The sequence below is a fragment of the Echeneis naucrates genome, chromosome 4 (assembly GCF_900963305.1).
Source record: "Echeneis naucrates chromosome 4, fEcheNa1.1, whole genome shotgun sequence".
Taxonomy (NCBI): domain Eukaryota; kingdom Metazoa; phylum Chordata; class Actinopteri; order Carangiformes; family Echeneidae; genus Echeneis; species Echeneis naucrates.
In genome coordinates, this window is record NC_042514.1 from 15813727 (window position 1) to 15832118 (window position 18392).

General features: G+C 39.4%; 2 protein-coding genes across 4 annotated transcripts; one reads left to right on the forward strand and one right to left on the reverse strand.

Annotated features, from left to right (window-relative positions):
* Nucleotides 1–1324: 1324 nt before the first annotated feature.
* fxr1 (FMR1 autosomal homolog 1) lies at nt 1325–13593 on the forward strand. 3 transcript variants are annotated; one of them, XM_029499539.1, is made up of 18 exons: nt 1325–1393; nt 3874–3926; nt 4051–4144; nt 4244–4315; nt 4515–4663; nt 5279–5372; nt 5834–5950; nt 6536–6706; nt 7020–7098; nt 7395–7504; nt 7669–7764; nt 9081–9306; nt 9476–9569; nt 9696–9814; nt 9944–10153; nt 10450–10527; nt 11241–11323; nt 11534–13593. In XM_029499539.1, the coding sequence occupies exons 1-18, from the start codon at nt 1343–1345 to the stop codon at nt 11723–11725; spliced, it is 2088 nt and encodes a 695-aa protein (XP_029355399.1). In that variant the 5' UTR covers nt 1325–1342; the 3' UTR covers nt 11726–13593. The 3 variants fall into 3 exon arrangements, with proteins under 3 accessions (XP_029355399.1, XP_029355401.1, XP_029355400.1); XM_029499541.1 differs by having other exon boundaries at nt 7678–7764; XM_029499540.1 differs by having other exon boundaries at nt 7672–7764; nt 11534–13592.
* Nucleotides 13594–13845: 252 nt separating this feature from the next.
* dnajc19 (DnaJ (Hsp40) homolog, subfamily C, member 19) lies at nt 13846–15855 on the reverse strand. Its single transcript, XM_029499543.1, has 6 exons — nt 15746–15855; nt 15310–15361; nt 14829–14902; nt 14580–14659; nt 14277–14347; nt 13846–14043 (listed from the first exon to the last, which is right to left on the reverse strand). Exons 1-6 carry the CDS (start codon nt 15746–15748, stop codon nt 13973–13975), a joined length of 351 nt encoding a protein of 116 aa, XP_029355403.1. The 5' UTR covers nt 15749–15855; the 3' UTR covers nt 13846–13972.
* Between the last annotated feature and the right edge of the window lie 2537 nt (nt 15856–18392).

Here is an 18392-nt window from a genome sequence, read left to right on the forward strand (position 1 = left end):
ATATCTATCTGTCACAATTTAAAAAAAATCTTTTACAAGTTAGACTGTTCCATAGATTAATGAGGAGATAAATCCATAATACCAGTTATCAGTAGCTGCAGCCAAATATAGTTGAAACTGTTGAAAATTAGTTGTACCCAAACTACGGGATTGGAATTTTGTTTACATATTGATGAAATAGTATGAGACTCATTATTGCTTTGTGTATATTCACTTTTGCTATTTGAGAACAGTTGAGAACAGAATACCACATACTTTTTTAATCCCAAGGGGAAATTCAGTTTCCTGGTGGCAATTTACTGCTGCAGTATACTTTTATTTTCAAAGCAATTCTTCATAAATCGTATTGGTGGTGAATAATTTAACAGTTAAGTTTTGTTACTTTTACTTCAGAATTCCTCCAACTCTGCTGCAAACACAAACTTACAGTTTGACTCAAGTGAGGAAGCAAGAAAGGGAAACGTGTTTAAGTATTCACACAAACAACCACTGTTATTAATAAGTAAAACCAGAGCCTTCCAAGAAGGGGTGTTTAACTTGTAGAGATGGATGTTGAACCACCAAATGTTGCAACAGTCACCTTGTGAGTCAAATATTTATTTATACAATATATCAGGTTCTCCAAAGCCATAAAGATTGATAGATTTACTATATTGATCCCAGTCTTGGGTTTATTTTTAACTCTATCCCTAGGCCAATCTTGGATTTTTTTTTTATACATTTCCAGAGCATATAGTGCCAGAAAGCCATATTGGCTCCGTGTTGGGTATAAAGAAATAAGGAAAGAGAAAGAGTTGAGATGTTGATGACTTGCAGTGCAAGTATATTCAGTCAAAAATATCTGACATTAGCATCATTATTATCATTTTATTTGCTACACTGGATTTGCAGCTCTGTTGTAACACACAGTAACTTGACTTTGATGAGTTCTCAACAAATAAAGCTCATTACTATTTTATCAGTCACAAACACTGAGAAGCCTGACTATTATTTTATAAAGTCTTAAATGTTTGTCACATTGTTATGAGTCAAGGTGACAATATCCATTTATTTTTAATGTCAATGAGGCAAAAAGAATGAAAGAATTAAAGGAGCTATGGGCTTAGTACACTCTATTCCACCTTGTGACTTTGAAACACGTTAATACATGACAATGGGCAGGTTATCCAGCTCATATTATATATATAAAAAAAACCAACAATGTAACATTTGTTCACCTGAGTTATCGCCATCTGTTTTGTAACTGGAGACCCTTAAGCAGACTTCCTCAGCTCACCTGTCTGCACCTCCCTGTGATGCTTTAAGGAGCACCTGTCGTCCCAACATCCTTTGCGTGTCCAATATGGAAGAACTGGCGGTGGAGGTCCGTGGCTCTAACGGGGCTTATTACAAGGTAAATACCGGCTTATCTTCGCGACAATTAGACACAGCAACCCATCGCACAATACGGGACATCGGCTGAAGTCTCATGGACCACAGCGACATGTTCCGATTTGCTCCGAAACCTCTTGCCTGCCTCTCATTAGCTTGGACTAGCGCTGCTAGCCAGAATTAGCCGGCTAACGTAGCATCGCTCGCCGGTTCTCGCCCTGTGCCACTTTTTAGCGACCTTTCTTTACACCCAGAGCGGACTGCACACTATCTTGTCTGCGATAACCGAACAATAAAAGCGATATAAGCCATCATTTGTTTCGCCCGACGTGTTGTTTACAGCGGCCCCGAGCTAAAAGTTAGCTAACTTGCTAATCGACGTCAAAAGATGTGGCTTTAAGTGAAACTGAAAATCACCATATCAATATTTCGGATGTAGGAGTTGTGTCACTGTTTTTCTCCTCGGGATTCGTCTGTATTGATATTTAATGAAAATATGTGCTATTACCAAGCCACCATGGCTAATTGTGATCGAGATTTTTTGATGAATTGTACGTCTGACCGACGCTGTCTATTATTTGATACTTCATCATGCCTGAGCTATGTGTATGTGTGAGCCAGCTGCTCCTTGTCAATCCTGAGCAGCTGCCATGTCAGGGGAGGGTCACTGATACCGTCGACTCCAAAGCTATTTCTAGACCTGCTACCTAAAGTAATAGTCTCGCCTGTTTGCTTCCATCTTTTCCTCTCTTTACTCTCCCACTCTTTGCTGCAACCATTCCGTTTTCTCCCCCCCACCCCTCCCGGCCTCTCCTCTCCTCCCTGCCTTTCTGTGTCAATCCAGTCCACCACCATGCTCCTCAGTCTCCCAGGATGAAACTTGAGTTATGCTGTAGTTTAAAAAATATCAATAAGTGTGATTTAAGGGCCAAAGTCAACGATTTTATCCTTCAGATGTAGCCTTTAGCAACACCGGATTGTTTAAAATCTAAAGTAGGAGTGCGTTGTGAATTTGGTTGATAGTCATTTCAGCTCTGGAGTCATACTAGGTGTGTCTGTCTGTGAGTTTGAGTAACAAACAACTCTACTGCTTATGACTAAGTAGGAACATAACACCCACTGTAACTCTGTATGTATGTCACTGATGTATTTTTAATTGTTCATAGTCAACAATTGAGCTTGTTAGTAGGATGCATTGCTCGTTTCATTCATGATAGGATTATGTGACCATATCCTTTAACTGCATCACACAGCACGATTTTTTTGGTCTCTAAATACTTTTGTTAAAATAATTGAAATTCCTTTGTTTTGATGATGTACAAAGAGCACAAAGTTAATTGATAATGTGTCGAAAATAATAATGTACTTCTTCTTTTGTTCTTCATGCATGCTTTGGCACCAAATAGTGTGCCCCCTGAATAACAAAATATGTGCCAAATCGCTTTAAGCATCCTTTGAATGGCTTGTTCCAAAACTGTACACCCACATTACTTCCAAGAATGTCAAGTAATGCAGATGTAGTTAATTTGTTAGGCTTCCACTGAGACTTAATTTACAGTGCCCAAATTACTGATGACATTTTCATTTTGGTCACTCAGTTAATTATCAGAACTTGCTGTTATTAGTTTTTTACATTTTTACATGGACTGAAATCACCCTTAAGTATTAGTGTACATTAAGGGAGAAGATCTAATACCAGGCTGTATCAAAGCAGCATTGTGCACTGGGAGACAGCATGTTTGGATGTTTTTATATTTTTCATGATTAAAACCCAGGTGTTTTCTACTGCTCAGGCGTTTGCATTTGTTTCTTTGTAAGTAGTGCATTGATCAGTCATATGACCTCTGAGCCCATTACAGTTTGCTGTAGTTAGTAAGGTGATGTTTTATTTTTTTAGCCAACTCGTCAGAGCGCAAACATTACATTTATTTTCACAAAACAGAACAGAACTAAACATCTTCACAAATGAGAAACTTAGATGAGAGAAATGTTTCTTTAATTAATTTTTCAAGCAAATTTGCCAGTTAATTGATGATCAAAGTCAATTAGCTAATCACTGCAGCTTTTTACAAAATAACGCTTTACTCATCATCATACTCATTTTCATCATTTATGCAAATTTCTCTGTCACCTAAAAGTAAAGTTGCTTTGTGTATGAGGAAACTAGTAAGGTATTATAGCCAAGAACATATGATGAGGTGAAAATTGTACACTATACGGGAGAACAGTTACAACAATGAGAACAGTGTGACATGTTCCAGGTTTTAATGGAGTTGCCTTGAAGCTCACAGTGCTCTGTACTTTGTGGTATGTGCAAATTGTTTATAAATTCTAAGCATGTTCTAGGAGGACACAAGAATTTTCTTCAAGAATGAAAGCATGCGACCTAATGCGTTTTGTATTCTGTGGAGTCAGTGTAACATGAATAGGAGGCCTTTTGTTCCTGTCAGCTGTCATGTTCATATGTGCTTCCCCCTGCCTGTGCCTCTGTCTGTGCTACAGGGCGTTGTCAAAGATATCCACGATGACTCTCTCACCATTGCCTTTGAGAACAAGTGAGTTATTTTTTTCTTCTTTGATGTAAGCTGCAGTAATAACAGATGTCAGGTTCAGAAGTTTTAAAACAAATGTTTGACTAATATATTTTAACAATTTGGGAAATTATTGTCTTATCTTCAGTTGGCAGCCAGAACGCCAGGTGCCCTTCAGTGATGTCAGGTTGCCACCGCCCACAGACACAAAGAAGGAGATTGGAGAGGGCGAGGAGGTGGAGGTGAGGAGAACACACCTAATGTCATCTTGTTTTCTTTTGTCTTTTCCTTGCTGGTCCCTTATTGTGTGTGCGCCTTTCTCTGGTTTTATCGCTTGGCAGATCCTCTCCAGAGCCAATGAGCAGGAGCCTTGTGGTTGGTGGTTGGCTAAAGTACGCATGATGAAGGGAGATGTGAGTATTATTCTTCATACCCACAATATTTCCATTAAAGTGAATAGTAACACTATTCAGTTCTTACTAATAATCAAGCTGCCAGTTTAAAGCATGCTTTTCACTACTATTCCCATAATTGCTGTGAGATCAGCATGTTAAAATTGATTAATTTTGGTGTCTGAAGGTCTTTATACGCTGAACCTGTCTGTATTTTCAGTTTTATGTGATTGAGTACGCAGCATGTGATGCCACCTACAATGAGATAGTGACCTTTGAGCGACTGCGTCCAGTAAACACCAACAAGGCCATCACCAAGAATTCCTTTCACAAATGCACTGTCCCTGTCCCTCAGGATCTACAAGAAGCGTATGTACATACATACATACATACATTTACACAAACAACAATAGTGGTAGATTAGAGCTGGATACATCTTAAAGTAACTTTTCTGTGCTCTTCACAATCAATGATGAATAGAAAGTAGGGCTGTCAATTGATTAAAAATTTTAATCTGATTAATCACAGGGTAGCTGTGGATTAATCACGATAAATTATAATTCTTAAATATGACCAAAAAATGAACTTATTCTGTGTATTTTAAAGTGACAGGAGGTGGATATATATGTTTAATAGTTTTTTCTTATTCCTGAAAAATCCAAACGAGGAGCTGCTGACTGATGCTCCATATGACAGTGAAATGGCAAGTTATGGGTGCAGAGAAAGGGACAAAATAGCAGGTCGTGATGAAAAGAAATAATGTGTTAATCACAGCCTTTTTATTGATTGCAATTAACGTGCTAATACTGACAGCCCTAATAGAAAACTTGTTTATTACAAGACTTGCATATTATTTATTCTTTGAGAGCTTTTTCATTTCTGAAACCCCTGTCCCTTGCCAGTGGAATGTCAGCTGTAGGAGTAAACAGTGTGTTGATTGAAAGGTTAGACCATTTAAAACATTGAATGGATCTCGTGTCATAGGTGCCAGAATGAGAATGCTCACAAGGACTTCAAGAAAGCTGTGGGAGCCTGTCACATCTCATACTGCCCTGAGACCAGCCAACTAGTGATTGTGGTAACTTTAGTTTTAATCTGTCTTAATATCCCATCCTGCTTTCATTACCTACCATCTACTCTACTCTACCCAACTTTGCCCCCCGCCCCCCCCCCCCCCCAAATATGTCTCTCTCTCCCCAACCAGTTGAGGCAGTTTACCCCCCCTCCCCCAACCCCTGGTCTGGTTCTGCCTGAGGTTTCTGCCTCTTAAAGGAAGTTTTTCCTTGCAACTGTTGCCAAGTGCCTTCTCATCAGGGGATCTGTTGGGTCTCTTTTCTAATTTTATAAAGAGTTTGGTCTACACCTGCTCATTATGTAAAGTGCCTTGATGTGACTTTGTTATGATTTGGCGCTATATAAATAAGTCTGATTTGATTTTATACATATGTTAAGTGGCTGTGATATTTGTTTTCTTCTATTCATCATTAAGAAAGGAACAGCTCACATATTAATAATCCTGTCTTTTAAATTTGTGTTTAGTCCACCAATGAATCAACAGTGAAACGTGTGTCTTTGTTGAGTGACATGCACCTGCGCAGCCTCAGGACAAAGCTGCTGCTAATGTCACGCAACCAGGAAGCTACAAAACATCTGGAGGTCAGTAGACAACAAGATACAAGTCACACAGGCAATATAGTACATTCACAGTACAATAGGATACAACTATTGTATCCTATTGTATTAATATTATTGTAATTATTGTATTATTATTATACACTGTTATTATCCCCTGGGCAAATTTGTCTTGGACGTATCTCTGCCTTTGGAGTTACAACAGCGACGCAGCAGCAGGGTTGGAACATTTGAAGGGGTCGTGGTTGATAACTTTAATTGTCTGTGGGTAATTTTTAAGTCAGTTAAGTCAGTTACCATTATAATATGATAGTAAGCAAGAACAAATGAAGACTGCCAGAAATGCAAAATTATCTTTCTTAATTAGCTATCTTAATTTTTTCCTGGAGATGAATAATCGCTGATGAAGCAGTCTGTTATTGGGAAAACCTATTTTAAGTCAGTTTTTAAGAAACGAATAACATTTCTCTTTCTTTTAACTGTTTTTGAGAAAATGTGGATCCATTTTGTTCTATCATTTTGACTATAAATTGTATTATGAGTTGTTGAAAACTAAAAGATTTACTTTTTAAAATATTAACTACAAATAAAACTTCTGTATTTTTCTAGAGTTCTAGGCAGTTGGTGTCATCCTTTCAGGAGGAATTTATGGTGAGACCAGATCTGATGGGTCTCGCCATCGGCAGCCATGGCAGTAACATCCAGCAAGCTCGGAAAGTTCCAGGTGTCACTGCCATTGAGCTAGACGAAGAGACTGGCACTTTTAGGATTTATGGAGAGGTAGGGAGATGTGTTCCCAGCTGCTGGTGGAAGCACAAGTGTTTCAGTGATGGATAAGGAATTAATCATTCTGTAATACAACAAATGCCGAGAGACACAGTGTCATTGAAAAAAAATAGGAGTTGGTATTGGTGCACCCACTGCATCCTTTTGTTTTTCTTTGTAGTTTTGGCCAATATTTCCTTCCCGTTACTAAAGTATTTGGAACTGACTGGGATTTGTAACAGGAACATCAGACACCTACTGACTATGTGTGTGCACTGGTTGAATGTATAATACATAATGTAACGCAAATGTGTATTGTGTCTTTTAGACAGCAGAGGCAGTGAAGAAGGCCAGAAACTACCTGGAGTTTCTGGAGGATTCTGTCCAGGTGCCAAGGAACTTGGTCGGTATGTAGACAAACACATTTCGTCACTGAGATTGGAAATTCCAAAAATCTCTGTGTAATAGCAGCATTCACAAAGCAGCTGGAAATAAGATGCTTTGGGTGTTTGCCAGGATCACACTGGTATCGCACTGATATATTGCAAAACATGTAATTTTAATGACCATTTTTGTGTAATTGTGTAAAATAATGGTACATTTCGTCTGTGCCTTTTTAAAGTGCCCTCATTTTGAATTGTTCACCAGCTTTTTGACTAGAAGTCATGTCCCATTGTTCCATTACTTTTCTCAAAATTTCTAGGAAAAGTGATTGGTAAGAATGGGAAGGTCATCCAGGAGATTGTGGACAAGTCTGGTGTGGTGAGAGTCAGGATAGAAGGAGACAATGACACCAAACAGCCCCGACAGGAAGTAAGCCTGCTACTTCAGCATGTTAAATACAGCTGGTGAAGCTGTTCATGAGAGCCAATGAGAGTCACAAGTTTCACTCCTCTTATACATGACATGCAAACTTATTTTCTCCTCTCGGGTTAATCAGGCCCATACTAACATGTGTGTTGTGTTTTTGTGTTTTGTTGACACAGGGAATGGTCCCCTTCACCTTTGTCGGTACTAAGGAGAGCATTGGCAATGTTCAGGTCTTGCTGGAGTACCACATCTCTTACCTCAATGTAAGAACAGCTGTGTCTGTATGTGTGCTGAACTGGATAAATTGGTTTGTTTTGTGAAGTATGTTTGTGTATGCTTTTAATCTGTGCCACAGCATCAATTTGCAGCTATTTTATGTAAATTTTAAAGTCCTCTCCTGCCAAACAGTGTTTCGTTTTTTGGCAGCATGAAATGGTGCATGTAATGGACACATGCTGTAATAATCTGCAAATGTAAGGCCTAACTGACATTTACTTGGCTATCAGCATGGCAACTGCACTTCATAAAATTTGCTAAACAGGAACTTTGCTTTGATTTTTGTGTAGTACAGGAGCTCAGAGTGTAGTCTCACAGGAAAAATTTAAATTTAATCAGTAAAGATAGAAAATCTAACATGAGGAACAAACACATTGGGATCATGCAAATGCAAAGATATTGACTATGTGTTCATATGCAGTAGGTAGCTGGCATTAACTATCTTACCTGGGGAAAAAAACACATCTGATCACACCATAAAAACTTTGTGTACTTACAAAATGTTTTAGCCATCACTGTTAGTCACTACATGAAACACAAGATGAAAAGCATCAGCCTGTTTCATAGTCAGCTGGGTGAAAGTGATAAATTGGTAGGTTTTGTTAAAATCATTCAAGCAACATGTAACAGAAACCACAAAAACAAGTCCTTTTGAATTTATTCTGTTTACAGTTAAACAGCTGGCCAGTGTCACAGTGAGGAAGGACCCACTGTGTAAGAACAGAAGGCTAAGCAGCACCTCAAGCTGCAGCTTGTTTGAAATTTTATCATTGCTAAACGTCTTTCAGTACTGACCAGATGGTGATAAATTTTACTTCCAGCTTTGATGAAGGGAGTCTCATAAATTTTCTTGCGGAAATACACAATTTTTATTCTTTTTTTCTTCTCAAATTTATTGAACCTTAATAGATGGTCACTTTGCTGTTCTGTGGTCTGTATTTGTCTGTGTGCACATTTTGCATCGTGCATGTATCTGTGTATTTTTCCCATGCTGCCTGCATGTTCTGTGCTTGCGTTTGGTGCTTTGTGTTTGTTCGTTTTGCACTGTGTGTAGGACATGGTGGAGCTGCTTGTGGAAGGCCAGCAGCTAGAGGAAGCGCTGAGGCAGATTGTGGATTATACACAGGGAACCAGCCTAGCAAGATTCAGAATAAGCAGCAAAAAGCACACTGGATATGATGTAGATGTGTGTATGATGATTATGCATAAGTCGCCAGTGATGAGCCTTTTTAAAAAACATTTTCTTTGTGCAAATTTTCTTGTTCTTCATTACCAATTTCCCTTGTTCATTTTTACCCTATAGGAGGTGGAACAACTTCGTCTGGAGCGGATGCAGATTGATGAACAGTTGCGTCAGATTACACAGGGTCACCGACCGGCTGACAGGGAGAGAGGAGAAAGAGCGGACAGAGGCACTGGGTATAATGCAGACAACAGTGCCAATGCTTCCTCATCCTCCTTGCATGCCACTCGCTCCTACAATAGTCGTGGGCGTGGTCGCAGAGGCCATGGCTACAGCACTGGATATGGTAAGCCCCTTAAATCAGAAATTACAAATTCAACTTAAACACTGCTTGTCAAAATATAAAATAATCACTAGAAAATGTAGTATTATGGAAGAGCCAATAGTGCCATGGTATGTTAGCAACTGTCCTAAATTATATTTTTGTGGCTGCCTTTCTGTTTTCTTGAATTCAGGCACCAACTCTGAGCAGTCTAATGCCTCTGAAACTGATTCAGAGCGCAGGGATGAACTCAGTGACTGGTCCCTGGCTGGAGAGGACCAGGAAAGGTGATTTCTGAACAAGTGAACATTAAGATGTTGGAGACATGAATGTAGCATTCTATTTGAACTTGATTTGCCTTCATTTCAAATGTTATGTGTGAGATTTTGAATGAGGGACTGATTAACTTGCAGAGAGAGGGAGAGAGCCCCAAGGCCACTGCGAGATGGTCGCAGGAGGCCAGGACCTGGCAGAGGCCGTGGAGGGGCTGGGGGAAGGGGAAGAGGAGGACGAGGATTCAGCAACAGTTCAAGTAAAATTCACTATTATAGTAAATTACATATCATATACAGAAGAGCAATGACACAACTCTTTCCAATTAAGTCTTATCGCAAACTTAGGATTTATTCACACATACAAAATTATTACTCTGAATCTGCAGTGGGTCCTCAGGACCATCAGGATAATCACGCCTATGCAGTCTTGGAGACAAACACAGAGACAGACCAGACAGCCGATACTGATGCTAGTGAGTCCAACTTGCCTGCAAATCGCCGCAGAAGGTCTCGTCGTCGCAGGACAGACGAGGATGCCACACTGATTGATGGCATGAGCGAGTCAGACAACGCTTCAATGAGTGAAAATGGAACAGGTATGGATTTCACATGGTTTGGGAAGATATACACACACACAATAAACCCCCCACACATGTCCATCGTAAAAATAGCACACAGTGCATTTTGCAAAATACAGAAGTGAAAAGTAGCACTTAAGCTCTGTCAACCTGTCATACTCTTTTATCCAAAGGTGCCCTAAATGTTTTTCTTAGCGCTAACTGCAGCTGTTAGTTGTCACAGCGGTCCGCAATTGTCAGCAGAGCATCATTTCCCATGTTAAATTTAAAAAAAGCCCCAAACTGCTCACTTTGTGATGACTGAACACCCCTAGATGACCTGGAAGCCAAACCTCAGCGTCGTAACCGTAGTAGACGTCGTCGCATCCGCTTGCCTGAGGAGAGGCAGCCAGGTAACCACGGCAACTTCCAGTGTGCCCTGCGACAGTCATTGCTCTGAATGGCATCCAAAAAGCTATGCACCGTTTTTTTTTTTTGGGGGGGGGGTGTGCGTGCGTGCCTACAACGTCTTAAGGAAGACCTTTCAGATCAACCTAATTAACTGGTATCACTGTGCTGTTTGTCCTCATTGGCTTATGCTAAAAGATTAAATGTGGACTCACTGGTTTACGATCACATACGCATGGATGGAGATTGTCACCTATATACTGTAATACTGTTTTTTCTAACAAAGCTGACTGTGTCAAACTGCACATTGTTACACACAGAAAATGTATGTCTTCTTATTTCATTTCATAATCCTTTACTAATTCCTTTTTTGTATGTATGTGTTTGTTGAGTCTACTGTAGTGAAGTCGGGGTTTGCTGAGACAATATTTGTAGCTTTTGGAAAACTGCTGATCATATTTGCACTTTGCAGAAATTGGTCAGGTGTTTACAGGTGTGAAAACTCCCCACATTGCAACTGCCACAATTGTTTGTGGCAGTTGCACAACTAATCTACAGGGAGTGCAAGATGGGTGAAATCGAGACATTCTGAATCCTGTCAGCGACCCAGATCGCTGACAGGACAGGAAGCATTCTGTCTTCTGTTGTTTTTTTTTTTTTTTTTTTTTTTTTTTTTTTAACCAGTGGGTTTCTTGTCTCTGTCGTCTTCTCTGCATAGTGACTGTGGCTGACTACATATCCAGGGCTGAATCTCAGAGCAGACAGATGCCCATCAGCGACTCCAAAAGGAACAAGGATGTGGTTAGTACTAAATGTCAGGTGTTGAGAAATTCAGTTAACTTGTATCAAGTAAAAAAATTGTTACTTACTAAAATTGTCATTTGTTAAATTTTGTTACTCAACTTATTCCCATTTAAGAATATATGCATTGCTTTATGATGCTTTTCTTGGCATCTCATTGGGGACGTATATTAGCTGTGCATTACTTCTTCATCCTGTATTCCTCTGTAGGCTCAGGTGGATGCCATTGCCGAGCACAGCCCACAGCCAGCCCCAGCAACCACCAATGGTTCCAGCAACAATGCAGCCGACAGTGAGAGCAGCAATACCACCAGAGCCCCCAAGTCTTCCACTGAGAGGCCTGCCAAAGTCTCTTATGAGGATGACTCTAACCCACAGCCCGTTGTTAATGGACTTTCCTAGTCAGACACAGCAAAGGAAATGGTTTCAAATATTTGAACTTCTTTGGCTGTACTAAATGAATCCAGATTTCACAGTCACTCGAGCAGCCTTATAAGTAAAACATTTAAATTCAAGCACTGTTCTTTTTTACTTTACAGATATTTGAAACCTGTTTCTCTGTGCAAGCCCCCCCTTACTTGTTCTGTACAACTATCCATTTTATTACAGTTGTTTTTAACAATGGTTCTTCCTGTATAAGCTTGCCAAAGATAGTCTCTCTCTCTCTCTCACACACACACACACACACAGACTTACAGACATCCCTATTTAGCTGTACTTTTCAGTCCCCTCTTCATTGAGAGGTTGGGCTGAACGCAGTATTTATAAAATGCATACAGGGACTCCACTCAAACCATACTGTGGTATGAATGCAGCTGTTTTTTTTTTTTTTTTTTGAATAAATGATATTGCAGGGTTTTAGAATAAAACAAAAGTCTGCCTTTTACCAGGTGGACTCAGAAAGATGCTTCCACAACCTTTTATCAGGATGTTTTGTTCATCCAAAGTAGTTTGTAACTTCAGTGTTCTGCATGAGCAATACCACAGTGCAGATAGGTTTGTTGGAAAACCCAAGTATGTTTGACATACATGTGATCAGCTGTTGTGCCTTGAGAGTAGAATCAACATGTTGTTGCCTGGCTCTGCACACCATCTGAAATCCTTTCACCTATTTCTGTGTGACTTGGTTGCCTTGACTTGCCACCTTATTGCAATGTGTCCACTGTGAGACAAATAAAGGAGCTTAAATTTGAATATTTTGGCACAGCAGGCAGATACAGGCTAACACTGAAAGGATTTCAGAGGAATATCTTTTTAAAATCAGGTGTGTCTATTCTTAATGTCTGTGGGGCAAATGAGTCCACTTATTCTTTTTATATATATATATATATATATATATATATCTGTTGAGAAGTTTGACATTAGCTGCTTTGTTTTTCAATATGCAACCACTTGTCATAGAGGAAATGTTATAACGGAGTGTCTGGAAAAGAAACAAAAGATAGAAGAGTTTTTGTTTTTGCACTGAAACGTGACCTTTTTTTTTTTCCTTTGGAAGAAATTGATTGTAGTTGAGTCTGGAAACTGACTTGTTACTGTTTAGTGCTGGACTAAGATGTAGCCAACATTGCTGGATTTTCTGAAAATGCCTCATTGATTAACTTTGGGGTAGTTAATTCAGTTATAACAAAGAAGTATCAGTACTAATTACTTCCATAACTCAACCATGTTTGCAATATTTTTTTAGGTTAACATCTCATGTCACAGGTGCAGAAATGCAGAAATCCGCACTACCCTGGTGTTGAGATATTTCTGGAAAACCCAGGCTCAGATGAAGACAATGTCCTTTTCACGGCTCTTCCACAGACTGGCTGGCTGGAAACTGGTCAAGACTGTTCCATTAAGGAAGATTTATTTGGTTTATTTATTTAAAAAAATGTACAGTATTTAAAAAACAAAAAACAAGCTCTTCTTTTTCTTGACACTAAACAATGCATTACGGCTTATTTTTGAGACAAGAATTTGGACTACTGAGAGTTGTGACATCAAATGTTTTTTTTTTTTTTTTCCCTCTGCTTTTTTTTTTTTTTTTTTTTTAAGGATCGTTCTGGTTGGTTGATGTGCAATATGTTTTGTATGCAGGTAGTTCTTAAATAAACTTGATCTTCTGTGTAGATCTTAAACCGAACTCTGTGTGGCTCTGACACACTGGCATTTGTACAAATACACTGAAAAAATAAAAAAAAAGGTGCTCTGTTGCTTTGACATACACGCATTTCCACTCATATGTTTCAGTCAGTTTATAGTTTACCCATCAATAAACCAACCTCATTGAGCTAAAAAGCTGAGATCTGAAGACTGGCTGCATATCTATACCGTGTCTACTTTTTTTTTTGTGTTTTCTACCAGTTTCCCTCCCTCTCAAAAGAAATAAGTCAAAGAAGTTTCAGTGTAAATGACATCTGAGAAAATTCTCGCACTATTAGGAATGATTCCGGCCAAGTAGAAAATGATCTCAGATCTTTGTTAGAAAGCACATACAGTGTAAAATTTAAATATAAGATAATAACAAGGGAGAGATCTGTCAATTTACAGTCAGATTTTTATTTGAGAACAATCATCTACAAAAGTCCAGTAATCTCTCCAGCCAGTCAGTTCAACAGCACAAGTAAGAGCAGTGTAAAACCCTGTTTATGTCACCAGAAACTGCTAATTCTTTGTCTGGCCTTCCATCAGATCCTTTGCTTCATTTATTTTTGCTGCCAGGTAGGGAGATCCACCTGTAGGACACACACATTCTTAATATCCAAGGTTACATTTAATTATAGGGTATTGCAGCCGTGCACATCTTAGCCCCCCTAACCAATCTTTCAAACTTGAATACTTGGCCTGACAAGGACGTAAAGGAGATCTTGCAGTAAAGCAGACAAGTGCAGTGTACGGCAGATCTTTGGTATAGTTCCTTGTAGCTTGCTGTTAATACTGATGGGAAATGTCCACAGTCTTCACTCACCTCTGTCTGGATGGTTCAAGATCATCAGTTTTCTATGGGCTTCTCTGATCTTATTCCTGTTGGCTGTGGGACTGAAAAAGTGGTAAACTGGTGAATTACTACTGTACTAACCACTAAGAATAGTAGCATTTCTGAACTTTTCTGCTTAGCTAATGGAGTACAGTGACAAACAACAGCCAGGTAGAACCTAACCCATTTATCATACATTGTATGTTTGATCTGGCTACACAACAACTTGTGGACTGTGCTGGGGGGTCCAAAGGGGTGTGTGTGTGCGCCAGTGGGGGCAAGGGCTCTACATACCTGACACCTAAAACAAGGGCAGCTTCTCTCTTGGTCATTTTCGGTTCAAACCCACCTCTATAGTAGCCTCCTCCAAAAGCCTGCAACAACATTTGCAACATCAAGTTAACAGCTCACCATGATGGCTCTCATAATGGATCCTTAAGCACTCTGCCTTACAACTTAACAGTTCGTAGGAAATTGAGATCTGGCTATCACATATACTGGCATTTGGAGAAATATTTGTAATGTGGTTGTTTCCATACTTACTGTCTTGGGGAAGCTCTGGAGGGCCTGTTTCACCTGAGGTTCCATCTGCTTCATGGCCTTCATAGCATAGCGACCTGTAAGACAAAACACACAGCTATAGGCCACCATTTAAAACTGAGGCTAACTTCACGGTTAGTGGCATTAAAATACATCTAGTGTAAGAAAAGCCTTGTTCTGGAAGATGAATTGTACTAGAGGGGCCTTCAGGTGGTTTTCCATCACAGTGATAGCTGCAAAACTAATGCTGACACATGTTTCACTGATGTTTGTTTAGTTCTAGTTATTTCCCCAATAACTTGTTTTAGATGTGTTTATATTATTATGCCTGTGATATTATAATTGTGTTCATTTTGGGATATGAATTGTTGATAGCTGATAGCATTACTGTAACTTAGCCTATCCTGGGAGATCAAAAATGTGTGTGTGTGTGGGGGGGGGGGATCACAGAAACGCCTGTAAAAGTAAGCTCAAATTCACTTACCTGCAAATCCAGCAGCTGCCAGAGCCAGTCCCACTGCAACCATGGAACTGGCCTGCAGGGAGACAGAGGGAGAAAGGTGACCATCACCAGCAGACACTAACAACGTCCGTTCCAGCCATGTAAACAAACAGCACATGTGGCTTAGCCTACTGCACCACCGAACTGAATTTAAAAATAAACTAACCGCAGCGCCATTTATTCTAACACAATATTTGGAACAATTCCCCGTGTTGGCATTGGTCAACTATCTTAAGAAGTCAATCAAACGTAAACCAGGTTCCAAACACGTCTTGTGTCCTGGATCATACACACTTCCGTAAGGCTAGCGTTAGCTTAGCCGTTCAGGATGAACATTATCCGGCGGCCTGGCAGAGTCCAGAGCAGGCGACCTTTTCCAAACAGACCTTCCACTGAGCCGACAACAATTCAGACCTACCATGTCTGAGTGTTATGTTTCGCGTCCGATGAAGATTAGGATCATAACTTTTGACCTCTCATGTTCTCACTGCCGCTCGGGCGTCCATGTGTTTTTGCCGGAAATGGCAGAGAACTGTCGCGAAACTGTGTTGCCAGGTGTGACTGGTAGAGCAGCATAACCTCCGCTCAACGTTATGTTCGCTTTTGGTTGATTTGATATCTGTCTTGGCTTACATATAAAGATAACCTGCTATGAGAAAAAATGAAAGAGATCACATGGTTGTGGGGTAAATTGTTTGTTTTAGGGTTGTGAACACAATTAGTTTATATGTAATTTGATATGATTTTCTTTCTCTCTTTCTTTTCTGAAAAATGAAATTCGCCTAACAATTTCCTGCTCCATCTTTGTTATGTTTCAGTGTGTAGTGACAACTATCATTAACCTACATTAGTACTGAAGAAATATTACAGTGCAAAGATGCTGGCCTTTCATGTGGGGTCATTTTGTATTGTATGGGGTTTTTTTGGGTAAAAACATCGCACCCAATCTAAGAATGTGAGTGTATTATGACTGGTTTTCTGACACAATCTGATGCAGTATGTGAGGAATGGTTAAGAGCCCAGTATCTGTCTCAGTGAGCTCAGTCACTTTGGCTGAAATTGCACCGCCTGATGAATAAAGCAAACTATAAACACTAGGTAACTTCTTTATTTTTTTTTCCAGCATCTGCGCAGACAGCACAGGTTAGAGGTTAGAGGTTAGTGCCGTGCCCCCCCAGCGAGACACCCTTCAGTCCCGGCTGCTATGCTAATATGCCAATCAACGCTCAGAGGTTTCCTGGCGGCTTTGGCGGTAAGTTCAGTGTAACTTTGTTCTGCTTGCTGTAAATTCTGTATTTTCCAAATGCCGGAAAGTGTAAAACCACCTGTGGCTCCCCGTGTGGGTAAGTTCAACAGTGTAAATGGCAAAACGAGTTTAGCCGACGTGAGCTAGCATAGAAACATTCCCAGGTTTGCGCCGAACGCTCCTGGCCGCACACGTTAGCTTACACCTGCTAAAATGCTAGCATTTAGGTGGATTGGTGCAAACGTACTTTTTCCTTTAATAACATGTTCTGTTTATAACTACATGCTTACTCATTAGCCTCTCCTGCGTTATGCATGTTATTCTAGAGCGATTGATTAAGCTACTGGCACCCACTTATTATATATCATATTATTTCTACTCAATAAGTCTTCAAATGCAATTTAACGCACATCTCTGTTTTTTCACGGTGACGACACAAATATTCAGATCATGCATAAACATTTTGATACCATACTGTATTGATGCTTGCATTTGCAATGTTGCTTAATATCTAAGTATAATCAGGATTATTCACTTGAAGATTTAAAATACCACTATTGTCAACATAGGAAAGTGAGCCATGTGATTTCTGACATGCTTTATAGGGTTTTGATCATTTCTGAAAATAATATAAGTAACCAAAGGTCTAAATTAATTGTAGTGGGGAATTAACATCCCGGTGAAATAAACATAACTTAACTTTGTACACTTGATGAGTAAATATACATGCTTTGATGAAAAAAACGAACAATTTACACAAACTATTTCTAAAAGATGTTTTAAAATTGGTGGTCCATCTAAACTAAACTGTATGTAGTTAAGAGCACCAAAATGACCAAGAAACTAAGGTTAGGAAATCAGGAGTGTTCTGAAATAATATGGCTGAGCGTGTTAGCTAAACCTTTCAAAACTGAAAGTCCGTCATCAAGTCATAAGAGTTGCATGTGGTTTTGCTCTGTTAACTCAGAGGAAGAAGTGAGAGCTTCAGGGAACAGTCTAAAAATGTATATCTAGGCTTCTTCAGTCATTGTTTTTGGTTGAGCTGGTGAGTCATTGTGTTTTCAAAAGGGCTGCCTCGTGATGTATTATATTGTTTCAGGGCCCACTTGAGGACAATAAAATTTATTGTATTTTATCGTTGGTGAGTAGTTAACTGATTGAAGGTGTGTCTGTCAGTTATCCTTCAATGTTTTAGGTAAACATAGAAGTTCTTCAGTTATTTCAGTGGCAGCCAAATTAACAACAATCTTAATCCAACCATCTAGACATTTTTTTTTTTACCTTCAAGTCACCAAATCAGGGATCATGCTATTTACGGCTCTATCCAGTGGAGTGATTATCATTTACACGGTGTAAAAACTTTGAATGTTAGGCCTCAAGGATGAGATTGAAATTGACTTCATACAGTGAATGGGCACGGACAGGAGGTATGTAGCAATGTGTATAGCTAACTATAGCTATGTTTAATTAATATGAACATTACAGCATTTATGCATGTAGGTGCATGAGCAATGTAGGGTGCATCATGTGTGACCTCACCCACCTGGGCAATGGACTAGATTTTTTTTTTTTTTTGTTTTGACATCCTATGTTTCCTTACCCGAAAACCATTTTGTTTCATTTGCAATTAACCTTGACCCTTGACCTCATTCCACTCAGACAAGGGATGTGATGATGTAACTTGTTATTTTTCCATTACGTTTCCCCAATTTATTTTCCTATAAAAAATTTCTATCAGTATTTCCCAGATGATGGCTGAAACTAAACACCCAGGGACATTTACTTTATTTAGATTTAAAACATAATTGCCATTTTAGAC

What these genes read in the sequence shown, in the direction of transcription:
- fxr1 (XM_029499539.1), top strand. Translation starts at nt 1,343, where the DNA reads ATGGAAGAACTGGCGGTGGAGGTCCGTGGCTCTAACGGGGCTTATTAC. An exon ending in CCAAACAGCCCCGACAGGAA is followed by an intron (nt 7,505 to 7,668) that starts GTAAGCCTGCTA and finishes TTTTGTGTTTTG; the next exon opens with TTGACACAGGGAATGGTCCC. An exon ending in AGGATTCAGCAACAGTTCAA is followed by an intron (nt 9,815 to 9,943) that starts GTAAAATTCACT and finishes CTGAATCTGCAG; the next exon opens with TGGGTCCTCAGGACCATCAG.
- dnajc19 (XM_029499543.1), bottom strand. An exon ending in GGCAGCTGCTGGATTTGCAG is followed by an intron (nt 14,903 to 15,309) that starts GTAAGTGAATTT and finishes TTTGTCTTACAG; the next exon opens with GTCGCTATGCTATGAAGGCC. An exon ending in GCCCTTGTTTTAGGTGTCAG is followed by an intron (nt 14,348 to 14,579) that starts GTATGTAGAGCC and finishes CCACTTTTTCAG; the next exon opens with TCCCACAGCCAACAGGAATA.